This window comes from Eptesicus fuscus, chromosome 20 (genome assembly GCF_027574615.1).
Source record: "Eptesicus fuscus isolate TK198812 chromosome 20, DD_ASM_mEF_20220401, whole genome shotgun sequence".
NCBI classification, from domain to species: domain Eukaryota; kingdom Metazoa; phylum Chordata; class Mammalia; order Chiroptera; family Vespertilionidae; genus Eptesicus; species Eptesicus fuscus.
Genome location: NC_072492.1, coordinates 7575203 through 7592784, shown reverse-complemented (window position 1 = coordinate 7592784; position 17582 = coordinate 7575203). Strand labels below are relative to the sequence as shown.

Here is a 17582-nt window from a genome sequence, read left to right as displayed (position 1 = left end):
TACAAATATAATTTTTAAATATATGCTTAAAAAAAGACTGCCCGGAACTTACTGAATCCAACACATGCCAAATGTTATTTCATTTTCCTCACAATTTTCTCTGACCCCTTTTCATCAAAAGAGTCCAAAATGGGTTATTCTATTCATGAGATATTTACTTGGACAAGTTATAGCACAGATTGTTTTATATGCATGCTATGAAATAACTTACTGAATGGAAATTAAATCAAGTTCACTCAATTAAGAAAAAAAGGTAAATGATCACTTTCATGATATTTTTTTTCTATTTGGACCTTTTAAATGATTAAGTCTAATTAGTATAAAACTCTTAGTAAATGCCTGGCTGGATTAACATTGTCGAACTGTGTAGGCCAGACATTGTCAGAAAGTTAGCATGAGTTTCCTCCAGATACAGTAGTTCTGGGAAGTGCAGCCTCAGTGATGAGGAGAGTCATAGTTCCTGATTGCTCTGATACAGGCCTTTGCCAAGCCACCCATCTTTGAGGCCCTCAACCCAGTCCACAGGGAAGCAGCATGAGGAGGGTGGCCCCTGTGGCTCTGCCGTCTCTAACATTTCTATGACGCCAACATTTCCGTGTTGGTTGTGGAGGAAGGAAGAAACGTGAATGTGAAGAACTCTAAGGAGGAGCTTGTATATGATATGAGGTCCACATAGTTTCAATACCCACCTAAAGCCTTGTACTGGAAAGCTTTTCTGATACCCACAGAATATCCTAGAGAGAACCACATGCACCCTTACATCACGTCCACTGTTTCAGATGGTAACTATAGCAATGCTGCCTTGTTCTTACTTCCCTCTAGCTCATCTCTCTCATTGAGAAAACTTGTGTCAGTATCAGCCACACAACTATCTTATACCTCCCAGTCTGTCTCCATTTCTTCGCCGTTTCCTCCTTTCCTCCCATATTACCATTTCTCCTCTCCATGGCCAACTTTTCCATCTGAGCTAGGAGCCCACGCCCTGGTTTCTGATTCAGAATTTTGTTCTATTCTGTCTCTCCTTTCCATTTCTGACTTTCCCTCACAGTTTTCACATCCTCACACCCACATTTACTTTTTTCATTTATGTTTTGCTATATTTCTTGATAAAATATGTTGGATATACAGAAAATAATAAAACAAACACCCATGCAATTATGGACAGTGTTGCAAAGAAGAGACCTCTGGTGTGCATGTGATGTGCAAGAGTTTCTTTACACTCAGGGCCTAAAACTTAGATTACCGAATTACCTGGTTTGTGCATTTCAACCTGATGAAAAAGGTCCAAGTTGCTCCCCAGAGTAGTGGTACATATTTGCTCTTTGACCAAAACCTGTTTCTTCCTAACCTCCCTAATATTTGGTTTATCTGACATATATTTTGCCCATGGGTCTGAAATGAAATATCATTCCTTGCCTTTCCCTTAAGACTTGTGACCTTGGCACATCTTCTCAAGGGCTCATTGGCTATTCCTCTTCTGTGATTTGCCTACTTACATATTTTCCCTTTAGCTCTTGGTTCTTTGTCTTTTTCTTATGGATTTGTAAGTGTTCTTTATATATTCTGGATGCTATCCCTTTGTTCATTATACAGTTTGAAGTCTGTATCTGACTTTTGTCATGCTGATTTAGTTTATGTTGTAAAACTTACTCTTTTTAATGCTCTGTACTTCTTGTGCTGTGTCAGAAACCTTGTCCTATCCAACACCATAAATGTAATCTTATGTATTTTATTTTTAAATTATTACTGTTTTACTTTTCATATTCATGTCTTTAATTCACCTGAAATATAGTTTCATATTGCATTCTAATTTTATCTTTTAATATTAATATTGAATTACCCTAACATCACATTGATTTAGTCCATCCCTTGTCTGCACACTGTGGGGGGGGAGGTTGTGTGTGTGTGTGTGGGGGGTTTAATATATTTTTATTGATTTCAGAGAGGAAGGGAGAGGGAGAGAGAGATAGAAACATCAATGATGAGGATCATTGATTGGCTGCCTCCTGCACACCCCCTACTGGGGATCAAGCCCACAACCTAGTCATGTGCCTTGACTGGAATCAAACCAGGGAACCTTCAATCTGCAAGCCAGTGCTCTATCCACTGAGCCAAACCAGCTAGGGCTGCACACTGGTTTTTAATGTCAATTTCCTATTTATATCTGGGTCTATTTCTAGGTGTTTCACTCATTGTTCTATCTGTTTACCCCAGCACCAACTTCACGTTGTTTTAACTAGCATAGCTTTATGAGGAGACTTAATTTCTATTGGGGCAAGTCCCTCCTCTGGTTCTTGCTCACAAATATCTTGGCCATTTTTCACCCTTTGCTCTTCCATATAAATTTTAGAATATGCTTGTCAAGATCAAAAACAAAACCTACTTTATCTTTTTATTGGAATTGCATCTTTATGATACTGGTAATACTGAATCACCCACCCATGAACACAGTATTTCTCTCTATTTATTTAGGGTTTTATTTATGCTCTTCAATAGAATTCTATAGTTTTTACATCAAGATCTTGCACATTTTTTTATATTTATAACAGCTTGCCTTATTTATTTATTTATTTATTTATTTATTTTTGGTATTCTAAATAACTTTTAAAAAAACATTTTTTGCTGAAGTACAGAAATGCCATTTTATTTCCAATTTTTATTTTATATCCAGCAGGTTTGTTGTTGAATATGCTTATGAGTTCTGATTGCTTATGTGTATATTCTCTTAGATTTTCTATGTCAAAAATTAGATTTTGAACAATGATAACTTTATTATTTCTTAACTATTCTTATACATTTAATTTGTTTTTCTTAACATTTTTAATAACTCAGGACATCCATATAATGTTAGATAAAAACATAGAGCAGTCACGCTTGTCTTGTTCCTGATTTGAAAGACAATATTTTAGTTTTTCAGCATTAGTTATGATGTTTGCTTTGGGTCTGAGATAAATATCTATTATGAGATTAAGAGAAATCTCATTTATTCCTAGTTTTCTCACAATTTTTAGAAAATTTGTGTATCTATTTTGATGGTCATATTGCTTTATTTTTTAATCTATTCGTATAGTGAATTTTTTCTAATATTTAACAATCCTTGCATTTCTAGGATATACCCTGCTTTAGTTTTATTTATTCAGTTAGGATTTTTAAAAATTTTATTCATCATATATCATTCATTAATATAGTATTAACTTGCATATTTTGCCAATCTGATAAAAAATAATAATATTAGGAGTAATTTCAAAGTACATTTCTATTATTATGAGCGAGGTTGAGTGTCTATATATTTGCCAATCATTTATATGATTTTTTTTTTACAAACAAAAAAGTAACTAAGCAGAGTTTCAATGTGTGTTTCTGTTACTACAAGTGAGCATTTGTTCATGTTTAAAAGCACTTGTACTTTCTGTACTGTGAACCCACTTTTTATATTTGTTATCTCATCTTTCTGTTGAATTATTGATCTTTTCCTTTAGTTGTGAGGAATTTCTTTATATATACACATGGAGAGAGAATGTGTGTGTGCTTTTATATTATAAGGAGATTAGCTGTTTAACTATAATTTGAATTAAACACATATATTTTTTCTTTTCCTTTCTTTTATTGAGAATATTTTAGTTCTACTCTTTTAGCACATTTCAATTATATAATACAGTGTTATCAACTATAGTCACTAAGTTACACATTAACTCCTCAAACCTTACTCATCTTTTTTTCTCTACTGCATTTTCATTTAATTAATTACTTTTTAAATTAAATTTATTGGGATGACATCCTATCTAATAAAAGAGTAATATGCATATTAACCATCAATCTGCTGCCCACCAGCCAATCAGGAGCAAATATGCAAATAAACCCAACCAAGATGGCTATGGCCACAGAGAGCAGGAAGGAGGCTTGGTTTTCTCCGGCAATGGAGGAAGCTAAGCTTTCCGCCTGCCCTTGCTGGCCTAGGCCTCCACTCAAGGCTACAAAGTTTCAGTGATAGAAGATACATAAATCCAAACAGAAATGGCAGCAGCCACGGAGCTGGAAAGAGCGGGAGGCTAGGGTTGCCCCCTGGCAATGGAGGAAGCCAAGTTTCCGAAGCCCTGGCTGGCCCAAGCCTCCACTTAAGGCTGCAAAGTTTCAATTATAGAAGATACATAAATCCCAACAGAAATGGCTGCCGCCACGGAGCAAGCAGAAGACTTGGCTCTGCTCCAGCTACAAAGTTTCAATTATAGAAGATAAATAAACCCCAGATACCAGGGCCTCCACTTGGGTCACCAGGGGGCATGGCCAGCCTGCAAACCACCACAGGCCCCTCGCCCAGGCTGTCCCACGCCCCAAGGGAACCCCCACTCTGATCCAGGACACCCTTCAGGGAAAACCAGCTGGCCCCCTCCCATACACCAGGCCTCTATCCTATCTAATAAAAGAGTAATATGCAGATTGACCATCACTCCAACACACAAGATGGCTGTCCCCATGTGGTCAAAGATGGCTGTCCCCATGTGGACACAAGATGGCCGCCACAAGATGGCCAGCAGGGGAGGGCTGTTGGGAGGGACCAGGCCTGCAAGGGAGGGCAGTTGGGGGTGATCAAGCCTGTAGGGGAGGACAGTTAGGGGTGACCAAACCAGCAGAGGAGGGAAGTTCGGGGCTACCAGGCCTGTAGGGAAGGGCAGTTGGGAAAGACCCAGGCCTGCAGGGGAGAGCAGTTGGGGGGGGGGACCAGGCCTGCAGAGGAGGGCAGTTAGGGGCAAACAGGCTGGCAGGGGAGCAGTTAGGCATCAATCAGGCTGGCATGGGAGTGGTTAGGGGGTGATCAGGCTGACAGGCAGAAGCGGTTAGGGGCAATCAGGAAGGCAGGCAGGCGAGCAGTTGGGAGCCAGCAGTCCTGGATTGTGAGAGGGATGTCTGACTGTCCTATCGGGCCTAAACGGGCAGTTGGACATCCCTCGAGGGGTCCCAGATTGGAGAGGGTGCAGGCTGGGCTGAGGGACAAACACACCTCCCATTCACAAATTTTGTGCACTGGGCCTCTAGTTGATTAATAAAATTATATAGGTTTCAAGTGTACAAGTTTATGATACATCATCTGTGTGTCCACCACCCAAAGTCAAATCTTCCATCGCCATATATTTGACCCCTTTACCCTTTACCACACCTCCAACCCCTTCCCTTTGGTAACCACTATAGTGTTATCTGTGTCTATAAGTTTTTGTTTACTTGTTTTTCTTGTTTGCTCATTTGTTGCTTTCAGTTTTATGTCTCACATGGAATACTGCTCAGCCATCAGAAAAGATGAAATACTGATATTTGTGACAACATGAACAGATCTTGAGTATATAATGCTAAGCAAATAAGTCTGACAGACTCATGGTTTTACTTATTCATAAGTGATTTCACTTATTTATCTTTTAACTTATAAAATTATTTTACTTATTCATCTTATAACTTATAAAAGTTTGAACCTTTTACCAACCCCTCCTCACCCCTCAGCCCCTGGCAACCACTTTTGTATTCTCTTTTTCCATGAGTTTGACTTTTTTTTTTTTTTTTTTTTTTGAGATTCCACATATAAATGATATCAGGCAATATGTGTCTTTCTGGCTTATTTCACTTAACATAATATGCTCTAGTTTCATCCATGTTGTCACAAATAATAAGATTTCCTTCTTTTTAAGGCTGAATAATATTTCTATGGACATATATACAGCATATTTTCTTGATTCATTCATCCATTACTGAACACTTAAGTTGTTTCAAACCTTAGCAACTGTAAATAGTACAACGATATGAATAGTACAACAGTGAACATGGAAGTACAGATATCCTTTCAAGATAATGGTTTTGTTTCCTTTGGATATATACCCATAAGTGGGTTTGCTGGATCATATGGTAGTTCTGTTTTTAATTTGAGGAAGCATACTGTTTTCCATAGTGGCCATCCCAGTTTACAATCCCACTAACAGTGCACAAGGGTTTCCTTTTCTCCAATTTCTCATCTACACTTGTTATTTCTTGTTTTGTTTTGTTTTATAATAGCTATTCTAACAGGGGTCAGGAGATATCTCACTGTGGTTTTGATTTGCATTTTTCTGATGATTAGTGATGTTGAGCATCATTTCATGTACCTGTTAGCCACTTGTATGTCTTCTTTGGAAAGCATATATTTTCCTAATTGTTTTGGAGGGGTTTTTTTGATGCTGTTATACTTTGCCTATGGTGTTTTCATTATGTAATTTTATATAAATTTTATCAATTTGTATGTATCAAATTTATCTTATAAAAATATCAGTGTTGAATTATAGTAGAAAGTCCTTCCCCACTGAGAGATTATAAAATATTTCCCTCATTTTTTCTATCATTTTTATGATTTTATTTTTTTTATAGTTGAGTCATAATTTCATTTAGAATTTATCCTGGTTTTCAGTGGAATATAAAGATCCAACCATACATTTTTTTTTACATCCCAGTTTTCCCAATACTATGTATCGAATGTTCATCTTCTCCCCACTGAGTTAAGATGTCAGGGCTATACTAAATTTCCTGTTCTCGTCCCTTTTTCACTAATAAAAAGTGATAGATCATTTTTTTAATTTAATTTTTAATTACAGTTTACATTCAATATTACTTTGTATTTGTTTCAGGTGTACAGCATAGTGTGATAGCTCAATCTTCTTAAATATATGGACTTAACTATATAAGTGGCCCTTTTAACCAGGTCATATCGCTACTTTACATCTGTTTTATTTCTCCTGCTAAATATTAAGCTTCTTATCAGCACAATTTCTAGAACAGTCATTAGTAAGTGCATGCTTTAAGCAAAAGAAAAAAAAAGACAACTGAAAACTCTTGGGCTACCAGCTGCTGACCCAGGATAAGAGGCTACCATACACCCTGTTCCATCCTGTAAGGTGTTATTTTCCTGCCTGGGTTTGGAGGAGATAAGTATCTGTCTAGTTTCTTCAGCCAAAGTGGTGGAACATGGCCTAAAATCCAAAGGACCTGTGTCCCAAGATTGAAAAACATCATGTCCAATTGTATCATGCAGACAGATGCCAAAACTGTTCATCTGCGCTCCATTTCTTCCTAGGCGAGATCCCAGATCTCTACTCTGATGATGAAGTTGAAAACATCATAAGCAATGTGAGGAATGAAGTCAAGAGCCAAGGTCTCGTTGACAACAGAGAGAACTGCTGGAAATTCTTTATAGATCGAGTCCGGCGACAGCTGAAGGTATAGAAGGGTTACTGCCCAGGGTCGACAGGACCAGAGCTGGTTCATGAAAGCCCCCACGAATACATTGGACACAGCTGTCCCAGCTGGTTGTCTTGAGAGTGGGAGCTGAGGGTGTAGTGCCCTTCTCAGCCTTTTCAAGGATCCCTTGTCTGCTTCGTGGGATCCCTTGTCTGCCTCCCTCTCGCCTCATACAGTCTAAGTTTCCCACTTCCTTGGCTAGAAAGGCTGGCTGTCAATTACAGATTTTTGTCTCTGTTGGATGTGTTTCTCAGTTTCCTGGGACATTAAGAATCCCAGGATGTATCTGTCTCTCTATGAGTACTTCTCTGATACCTTTTTGGTTCTCCCATCTTTCTGACTTCTCAGGTGACTCTCTGTTTCTCCCCTGTGGGGAACAAGCTGAGGGTCCGCAGCAGGAAGTTCCCAGCCATTGTGAACTGCACGGCTATCGACTGGTTCCACGAGTGGCCTCAGCAGGCGTTGGAGTCTGTCAGCCTCCGCTTCTTGCAGAACACGGAGAGCATTGAGGTGAGCGAGCCAAGGAGACGCTCCTCAAGATTCTTCCCAGCTCAGGGTACAAGGAATTTCATGTCCAGAATTCCAGCGTCCAAGTTCAGGCTCAGATAGAGTTGTTGGAACAACTTTCCATGTGGGGAAGCAATAGGGGCTGGGTTACCCCCAGTCTTCATGGAGAGACTATCTCTTTATTTCCTGCTCTTTGATTTTAGCCCACAGTCAAGCAGTCGATTAGCAAGTTCATGGCTTTTGTCCACACAAGTGTCAACCAGACATCCCAGTCTTATCTGAGCAATGAGCAGCGCTACAACTACACAACCCCCAAGTCATTTCTGGAGTTCATCAGACTCTACCAGAGCTTGCTGCGCAGGAATGGCAAAGAGCTCAAGTCCAAGACGGAGCGGCTTGAGAACGGGCTGCTGAAGCTCCACAGCACCTCTGCCCAGGTAGTGACAACCTTTCAATCGCTCCTGCAGCTGGGGGGCTGAGAGGAGGTGGGAGCAGCCTCCTTTCAGAGAACTGGAGGGATCACACTTGAGGTCCAAAAGTGAGTCATGGTTTTCCGGAGGCCCCAGCATTATCAGAAACAGTACAAGAGTGAAGGCCGACCTCTCCCGCAGAAGGGCACATCCTCACCTTCAGGTCTGATCTGCTCTCTCTCCCTGCTGGTGGAATTCCCGAGAGCACCTCTTCTCTCTTCCTCTTTATCATCTCCTCCTTTTGTATGGCTTTCCTCTCCAGTCTATTTCCCTTCCATCTTCAGAACCAAAAGGGAATGATTGAAAGAAATGGTTACAGGGTTCTACCAATTTTCTTTTGTTTCTTTTGTCCTACGGTATTACCTATCAAAGAGCCATTGAAACCTAGTTTCTTAAACAAACCCTGTCTCATTTCATGCATTTGCTCAGATATTTCTAAGTGGTTGGCCATCAAAAGAAGGCCCCTGTTGCCATGTCCTTGTTCTAATTTTCTACTTTTCCAGATGGAACAAGTTTATTTCAGTCAATATACTACTCTTCCCTGGAGAGCTGGGAACACCTCTAGCCCCTGCTCTGCCCCTGCCCATCAAACATTGCTGATCTCTGATGGCTCCTTTCGGGGCTCTGTTTAGCCACAGCAGAACCGGTCTCTCATTACGGTGATGAAATTCCATTCACTTGCACAATTAAACTAAAATTGTGATCACTTTACCTATTGGACATCACATGTTCCTATAGATATCTAAGCCTTTCATTTACTGTCATTTTCTGAGCTTTGCTTCTGGAATAGCTGTCTTGAATATCCTTCTTCTGATTTGTATTTTCTCCCCACTTCGGTTTCGTTATTCATTGATGTAATATAGCTAAAGGATTTCAGTTCATTTAGTGCAGGGGTGGGGAACGTCCAGCCTGCGGGCCGTGTAAGGCTCACAGAATCATTTGGCCTGCCCTGCCAAGGCACTAGGGGTGAGTTCATTAAGTGTTTGACCAAATATAGCGGGCTAATTTTTAAGTTGATAATTTTGCATGACCCTCAAATGTTATAAATATCCAAATGGTCCTTAGCAGGAAAAAAGGGCTCCCCACCCCTGATTTAGTGGGATGCAGTGAACCCTTGCAATGTATAATCGTGTTCTCTCTTGTGCTTGGAAACTTTCTTCTGTTGTGTGGTTTTGTTCGTCTGCTCTGGCCTCTCCTGCAGGAGCAATGACTAGCTGGATGGTTCCCTGCACCCACATCTATTTTGTCCTCACTCATTGTTTTCATCCCTTTGGCCTTTTTCTCTACCTCCTAGGGAAGCTTTGCAGGTTTATTCTCCACAATCCTAATTTAATAGTGTGTGATATTGCTTCTGCTTCCCATGTTTCCAGTGAAGACTTTAATTATGCTGTTACATTTTTAATACCCTAACAGCTCTTCCTCATCTTATGCTTTTTTCTTCTCTATTGCTTTTTTATTTTAGCCTGTTTTTCTGCAACTATATTACAGAAACCATTCTACTGATTATGCCAAACAGCTCCCTCAGTGTTGTTTCCAGATCCAGGATTGGGTCATCTTCAGAGCTGCGTTCTCCTTAGTCTTCTGGATGCCATTTCTTTCCTTGTTCTGTATTTATATAGACATTTTTCCCACTTGTCACACATGGTGAGACATCTATTGAAAATCAATGGCATGTCAACAAATGGCATGTGACAATGATCTATGATGCTACTTTCTACCATTTGTGTCATGACCAAACCCCTTTTTCCAAGTTAGAGTTTAGGACAGATTGAAATACACAGATCCCAGCCCAGGTCCAAGCAGTTTACCTGGTGTTCACCTTTGTTGTAGAAAGGTCACATCTCCTCTCCCAATCACTTTCTGCTTCTGTCAATCTCCGAATGTGTAGAAAACAGCATAAGAAAGAATCCCAGAAGGCAGTACTGCCAGATTTTTTTAAACATCCCCCACCTTTTCTTCTTTCTGCCTCCCTCCCCACCTATGGTACCCTCAGAACATTCTGCATCCCCACCAGCACCATTCTACCTCCTCCCACTTATGCTCTGGGAGTTGCTGATCAGTCTGTGTAGAGGATGTTTGCTGGGGAGAGGGCAATAGGTAAGGTGCTCTTACACTCATAGAACAGCACCCAGTATTCTATTTTCTACAGACAATGAGGAAAGCATAAATGTCTGTGTTCCCGGTTCTAGGTGGTCTCTGTTTAAAAAGGAGAAGCCTGCCCTAGCCGGTTTGGCTCAATGAATAGAGAGTCAGCCTGCCAACTGAAGGGTCCCTAGTTCAATTCCAGTCAAGAGCACATGCCCGGGTTGTGGGCTCAATCCCCAGTAAGGGGGGTTGGGGGGGAGGGACGTGCAGGAGGCAGCCAATCAATGATTCTCTTTCATCACTGGTGTTTCTATCTCTCTCTCCCTCTCCCTTCCTCTCTGAAATCAATATATAATTTTTTTTTTAAAGAGAAGCCTGGTTGTACCTTTAGGTGAATCCAGCTCAATCTTCATATAGTTAGTGAAGAATCCTCCCAAGTCTTAAACCAGTTTTAGTTTCTTCTCCTTCTATTGTCTCTTCTTCAGTGAATAACACTTCTAACTACCTAGTTCCCTAGGCCAGAAACTGGGACATTATTTTTGACTCCTGCCTTTTCCTCACTTCCTACATTTAAGCATTAACAAATTCTATCAGTTTTCTAAATAACTCTCAAATGCACCCCTCTTGCTGTATCCCCTATTTTCAATGTCTTGATTTAGACATTTTTATCTGGATTATTTCAATAAATCAAACTCTCAGCTCTCACCCCCCCCCCCACCTACCCATGCTTTGCCCACAACCTCTTGCATCAACCATCAAGCCAAAATCCTTATGGTCATCTGTGGCTCTTCTCATTCCACTCTTTCTCTCACAATCTACAACTAGAAAATCACTGTTGGCTCTAACTTCAGACATGCCCAAAATCTCACCAGTTCTCACCTTCTACTCTGCTACTACCCAAATCTGAGCCACTGTCATCTTAACTGGAAGCCACAATACCCTGTAATCATTTGTGGGTTCTACTTTTGCTCCTCAGTAATCTATCATCAACAGAGCAGCCAGAGCGATCAATTTAAAACATCAATTAAATATGTCGCTTTCCTGCTCAAATCCCTGAGATAGGAGTGGCCCTTAGTTCCCTCATTACAGTGGCTTCTGAGGCTCCTCCCAAACCCTGCCCTGTTACCTCTCAGCCCTCCTCTGCTGCTACCCCATCCCTGTGACATTCCCCTCTAGCCACACTACTTCTTTGCTCTCTCATCAGACATTCCAGGCCTTTGCATTGGCTAGTCCCTCTACCTCAGATGTCCTTCTCTCTAAACTTCCTATGGCTCACTTCCTCATTGCCTTCAAATGTTACCTTCTCAATGAATCTTACCCTGATGACCCCATTTTAAAATATAAGCCCATACACTCCTGATGCCCTCATTCGGCTCTACTTGGCCTTTCCCCATAGCACTTACCCTGTTCTAACATACTAACTATATCATGTGCTTGTTTGTTTACTGGTGTTGTTATCTATCTCCATCTGTTGGATACAAGCTCTATAAGGACAGGGATCTTCTCTGTTTTACTCACTGGCGTGTGTCGGGTGCCTAAAACTGTGCCTGGACAGAGTGAGCATTCATTGACTATCTGTTGAATAAATGCATTAGTTAATGAATAGCATTCTACTTTATCTCCCTGACTGTATTCTGGAAGCACCCTAGACCAGTACTACCCAATGGAAATAGCCTGCAAGTCATGTGTGCAAATTTAAATTTTCTAGTAGCTGTATCAAAAAAGTGTAAAAATGAAACAAGTGAGTTTTATTTTAATGGAGCATTTTAATTATATATACTTTATCATATACTTTTATAATATTTTTATTTAACCCAATATATCTAAAATATCATTTTAACATGTAATCAGTGTAAAAATGTTCTTAATTATATACTTTCCCCTTTTTTCGACATGGTTTCAAAAACTAGGGAATACGATGGTGCAGCACATCTCAGTTGGGACAAGACACATTGTAAGTGCCCATTGACCACATGTGGCTCGTGATTACCAAACTACATAGCACACCTCTAGACCTGCTCTTAGAGTGATCTTTGCTCAAGCCAGAAGTCTGAGTATTCTCTCTTGTCGGTCTTAATGACTTAGACATTACAGTTTAGATTCTCTGATCTTTTAATAGCTTTTGAAATTGTCTTTGCATACTGCTCCACTATTTTCTTCCTGTATTCTACCACATTGTACTCTGAACTCCAACAGTACTCTTTGTAGTTCCCCAATATTCCACAAGTAGTGCACACCTTGTCAGTTTGTCACTGTTAAGTGCTAAACAATTTGCTACCCCACTGCCCAGAAGCCCTTTCTAAGCCCATTCCCCTCCCCAGGGTTCCATCATGAATTATGTTTCTTCTCTTGCATATATTATGCCATACTGTTATCAGTCCTTCAGGGGCAGGATTCATCAGCACATATGAGGTACTCTATAAATGGATAGATAAATGGATAGATGGGATATGATAGACTTATAGGTAAATAAACAATGAACAAGTTCTAAATCACATACAAGCTCAGAGTGGGATGAAGGATGGATCTTGGCAATACTGTGTACCTGCTGCATATTTCATACTTATTGGCCTTTATAATGCTGATTCTTCTTATAAAAATGGTATCTAGGGTTTCTAACTCTGATATAAACCCTTCATCTGGAATTGTTCTTTGGGTAGAAGGACTGAAGCACATCATCATAATCTGATGGAAGAATAATGACTTGAGCTATATTCTATCAGTATCCTGTGGCCCAATTATGACTGTTTTTGGTGTTCATAATCTGGTGGGAGTAGACTGAATGAATCCCCCAGCTCTAGCTAGACAGACTCCAAATTTATTTAGCAATAATAGTTGTATTAGAAGTAGTAATAATAATGGTAATAATGGCAATAAAGTTTAGAAACTTTAGATATAATTTTATGCTTAGCCTCAGCTCATCAGAAATGTAACTATTTTTCTATAACTGGATTTAACTTAGCTCTGGGTCCATCTTTGTCATTTAAGCATAGAAAGCTCTCAGTGTTGCATTTCAGGCTGCCTTGGTGACTTCAGGTTTAGACTCTGGCTCTGGAGGGCAGCAGCTGAGAGTTTTCCCCTGCAGGTGTTTCCTCTGTGTCTGCGGTGGTGTCAGGCTTCAGGAGCAGCTGGTGAAACACTGAGTGTGGCCCTCCGGTTCCCATCGGCTCTGATGATGGATGGAGGGTCCTTCTGGGTCTGTAGGATGCATCTTCTGTCTTTGCTTCAGCTTCAGCTGACGTCTTCACAGTTGGTATAACTTGTTTTCTCTCCCTTGACACAGTCAGAGCCCCCAATCCTGCCCTGGGTCTCACCTCATCTTTCACTGATATCCTCAGCACCCACATCATCCTCGCTTCTGAATCTAACTCAGGAGTATTCATGAGGAAATGGGGCTGTTGGATTGAAATAAATGCTCACAAAAGGCCCACAGGCTACTGCATATAGGATTTAATCAGCAAGTCTGTCAATCTGGGAACTTTTATAATTCAGTTTATCTTAGGTTTTTAAATCATCTCAGGCCACCAAATTTACCTGTTAATAATTTACAGTTAATAATTTACAATAGTGTATTCAGGACTCTTTTTGTTGCAATCGAAAAATACTAAGTCAAATTCACTTAGCAAAAAGAAAAAAAAAATGCAAAGAAGGAAAGGACAGGAGGGGAGGGGAGGGAGAGGAGATAAAAGAAGAGAAAAAGAGAGAACATTTTTAGATTGCATGATATATTTATTAGGACCCTTTTGATGGCAACTAACTAAAATCCAACTAAACTTCGTTTAGATGAGACAACAAAATAAGATAAAAAGAAATGCATTGATTAGTATAACTGAAAAGTATGGGTCAGAGCTTAGTTTGGGCAGGGCTGGAGCTGGATACTCACCCATGTCCCTGTGCAGGCAGGCAGCTCCTGTGGCTTGGATTCTATCTGCGTTGCAGCCCCAGCATAAAAGCAGTTCCTCTTTCCTGCTATTTTCAGCCAAGTTCCTGGATTAATGGCCAGTGGCTCTAATTGGCCTCTTTGAGTCATTAGTTTACCCACAGTTGAACCAATCTCTCTGACTTGGATGCTTTCATTTGCCAAGCCAGGATCCAATGACCATTGCTGAAGTCAATCCCACCCAAACTATAAGGACAGAGGAAGGTGGAGTTCTCTGAAGGAAAATCAAACTATATTATCAGAACAGGGGAGCATAACAAATATCTAGTACTACAGGCCTGGTGCACAACATTTGTGCACTGGGGGCGGGGGGGATCCCTCAGCCCAGCCTGCACCCTCTCACAGTCTGGGACTCCTCGGGGATTGTCTGACAAGGGGTCCTTAGTGCTGCTGCAGAGACGGAAGAGGCTCCTGCCACCACCACTGCATTTGCCAGCTGGGAGCCCAGCTTCTGGCTGAGCAGCGCTCCCCCTGTGGGAGTGTACTGACCACCAGGGGGCAGCTCCTGTATTGAGCATCTACCCCCCCGCTGGTGGTCAGTGCACGTCATAGCAACCGGTCATTCTGCTGTTCAGTTGATTTGCGTATTAGGGTTTTATTATATAGGATAGTTAGAAACATCAACGTCTAAGAGGAAAGCGGCTTGAAGTCCAAATTCCTATCAGAAAGTGTTGGGTAACTATATGAACTCAGAGCTAAGAAAGAAGATACCAATAAAAGCCTTATAAAGATACCAATAAAAACCTACAGCCAACATCATACTCAATGGGCAAAAATTAAAACCATTTCCCCTAAGAACAGGAACAAGACAGGGATGCTCACTTTCACCATTCCTGTTCGACATAGTACTGGAAGTGCTAGCGATCAGACAAGAAGAAGAAATAAAAAGCATCCAAATTGGAAAAAAAAATTGTAAAACTGTCTCATTATTCAGAGATGACATGATACTGTACATAGAAAACCCCAAAGATTCCATCAAAAAACTACTAGACATAATAAATGAATTCGGTAATGTAGCAGGACACAAAATTAACACCCAGAAATCTATGAATTTTTTATATAACAAAAATGAACTCACAGAAAGAGAAACTTAAAAAAAAATCCAATTTACCATTGCAATAAAAAAAATTAAGATACCTAGGAATAAACTTCACTAAGGAGGTAGAAGACCTGTACTCGGAAAACTACAGGACATTGAAAAAGGAAATAGAGGAAGACATAAGCAAATGGAAGAATATACTGTGTTCATGGATTGGTAGAATCAACATCATTAAAATACCCAGACTACCCAAAGCAATCTATAGATTCAATGCAATCCCCATTAAAATACCAATGGCATATTTCACAGACCTAGAACAAACTCTCCAAAAATGCATATGGGATAAAAAAAAAAAAAAAGACCTCAAATAGTTGCAGCAATCTTGAGAAAGAAGAACAAAGTTGGAGGGATCACAATACCAGATATCAAGCTGTATTACAAAGCCACTGTTCTCAGAACTGCCTGGTACTGGCACAAGAACAGACATATAGACCAATGAAACACAACAGAGAACCCAGAAATCGACCAAGCCATTATGCTCAATTAATACTTGACAGAAGAGGCAAGAGCATACTATGGAGTCAAGACAGTCTTTTCAATAAATGGTGTTGGGAAAATTGGGCAGATACATGCAAAAAAATGAAACTAGATCACCAACTTACACCATACACCAAGCATGTCAAACTCATGGTCTGCGTGGGCCACATGTGGCCCATAACGAATATTTTTGCTGCCCAGCCAACATATAAATTTCATAACTTAATTTTTACAATATCCTGTTATACATAATTATTAATAATGGACTACAACGTTTGCTAATTACTATAATCGTGTTGCATTCATTTTCCTTACACGCAGGCACACCATTTCTCTCCACTGATACTAGCAGCGAATATTTTAGCAACCGATTGCCATGTCATTAGTCTTGGTCTGGCTTGTTTGGTGTGCGCAATAGGAAATGTTTCACTTTCAGAGAACAAGAAAAATAGGTTTATTTGTGTTACATTTGTTAATTTGTGCAGTTATTCAGTGTCTGGTAAGTTAATGTTTAAGAAAAAAATATTAATTTTTATTAAAATGTTCTATTATTTCATGTTAATGATTACTCATTTATTTCAGCCCTTTGTATTCAGCATGTCTCTATCAAAGTAAATCTACGTTTCTATGAAAATTGAAGCTTTTGTTTTATTGCTGCCCACATAAACTTGTTTATTTGGCCTGCATTAGCCTTTGAGTTTGACATGCTTGCATACACAAAAATAACTTAAAATGGATAAAGAACTTAAACATAAGACGGGAAACTATAAAAAATCTTAGAAGAATCTATAGGCAACAAAATATCAGACATATGTTGTAGCAATATCTTTACCGATACAGCTCCTGGGACAATGGAAACTAAGGAGAAAATAAACAAATAGGACTACATCAAAATAAAAAACTTCTGCACAGCAAAAAAAAAAAAAAAAAAATCAACAAAACAACAAGAAAGCCCACTGCATGGGAGAACATATTTACCAATTTTATCTCCAATAAGGGTTTAATCTCCAAAATTTATAGGGAACTCATACAACTTAACAAAAGGAAGGTTAACAATCCAATCAAAAAATGGGCAAAGGACCTAATTAGACACTTTTCAAAAGAGAACATACAGAAGGCCAAGAGACATGCTCAAAGTCACTAATTATCCGAGAGATGCAAATCAAAACAACAATGTGGTACCATCTCACACCTGTCAGAATGGCTATCATCAACAAATCAACAAACGACAAGTGCTGGTGAGGATGTGGAGGAAAAGGAACCCTTGTGCACTGCTAGTGGGAATGCAGACTGGTGCAGCCACTGTGGAAAACAGTATGGAGTTTTCTCAAAAAATTAAAAATGGAACTCCCATTTGACCCAGTGATCCCACTTCTAGGAATATATCCCAAGAATCAGAAACACCAGTCAGAAAGGATATATGCATCCTTATGTTCATAGCACAATTTACAATAGCTAAGATTTGAAAACAGCCTAAGTGCCCATCAGCAGATGTGTGGATTAAAAAACTGTGGTACATCTACACAGTGGAATACTACGTTGCTATAAAAAAAAGAAGGAACTCTTACCATTTACAACAGCCTGGATGGACCTGGAGAGCATTATGCTAAGTGAAATAAGCCAGTCAGAGAAAGATAAATATCACATGATCTCATTCATTTGTGGAATATAAGGAACAACATAAACTGATGAACAAAAGTAGAGCCAGAGTCATAGAAGCATCAAACAGACCGTCCAACCTAAGAGGGAAGGC

At 39.9% G+C, this 17582-nt stretch overlaps 1 protein-coding gene across 1 annotated transcript in view; it reads left to right on the top strand.

Moving 5' to 3' along the window:
- Positions 1 to 17582, top strand: part of DNAH9 (dynein axonemal heavy chain 9) — a 333701-nt gene that overhangs the window by 218895 nt on the left and 97224 nt on the right. The window contains exons 46-48 of the mRNA XM_054709112.1: positions 7088 to 7230; positions 7600 to 7761; positions 7962 to 8195. Of these exons, the coding sequence (XP_054565087.1) occupies positions 7088 to 7230; positions 7600 to 7761; positions 7962 to 8195 (539 nt within the window). The remainder of the gene's footprint in view (positions 1 to 7087; positions 7231 to 7599; positions 7762 to 7961; positions 8196 to 17582) is intronic.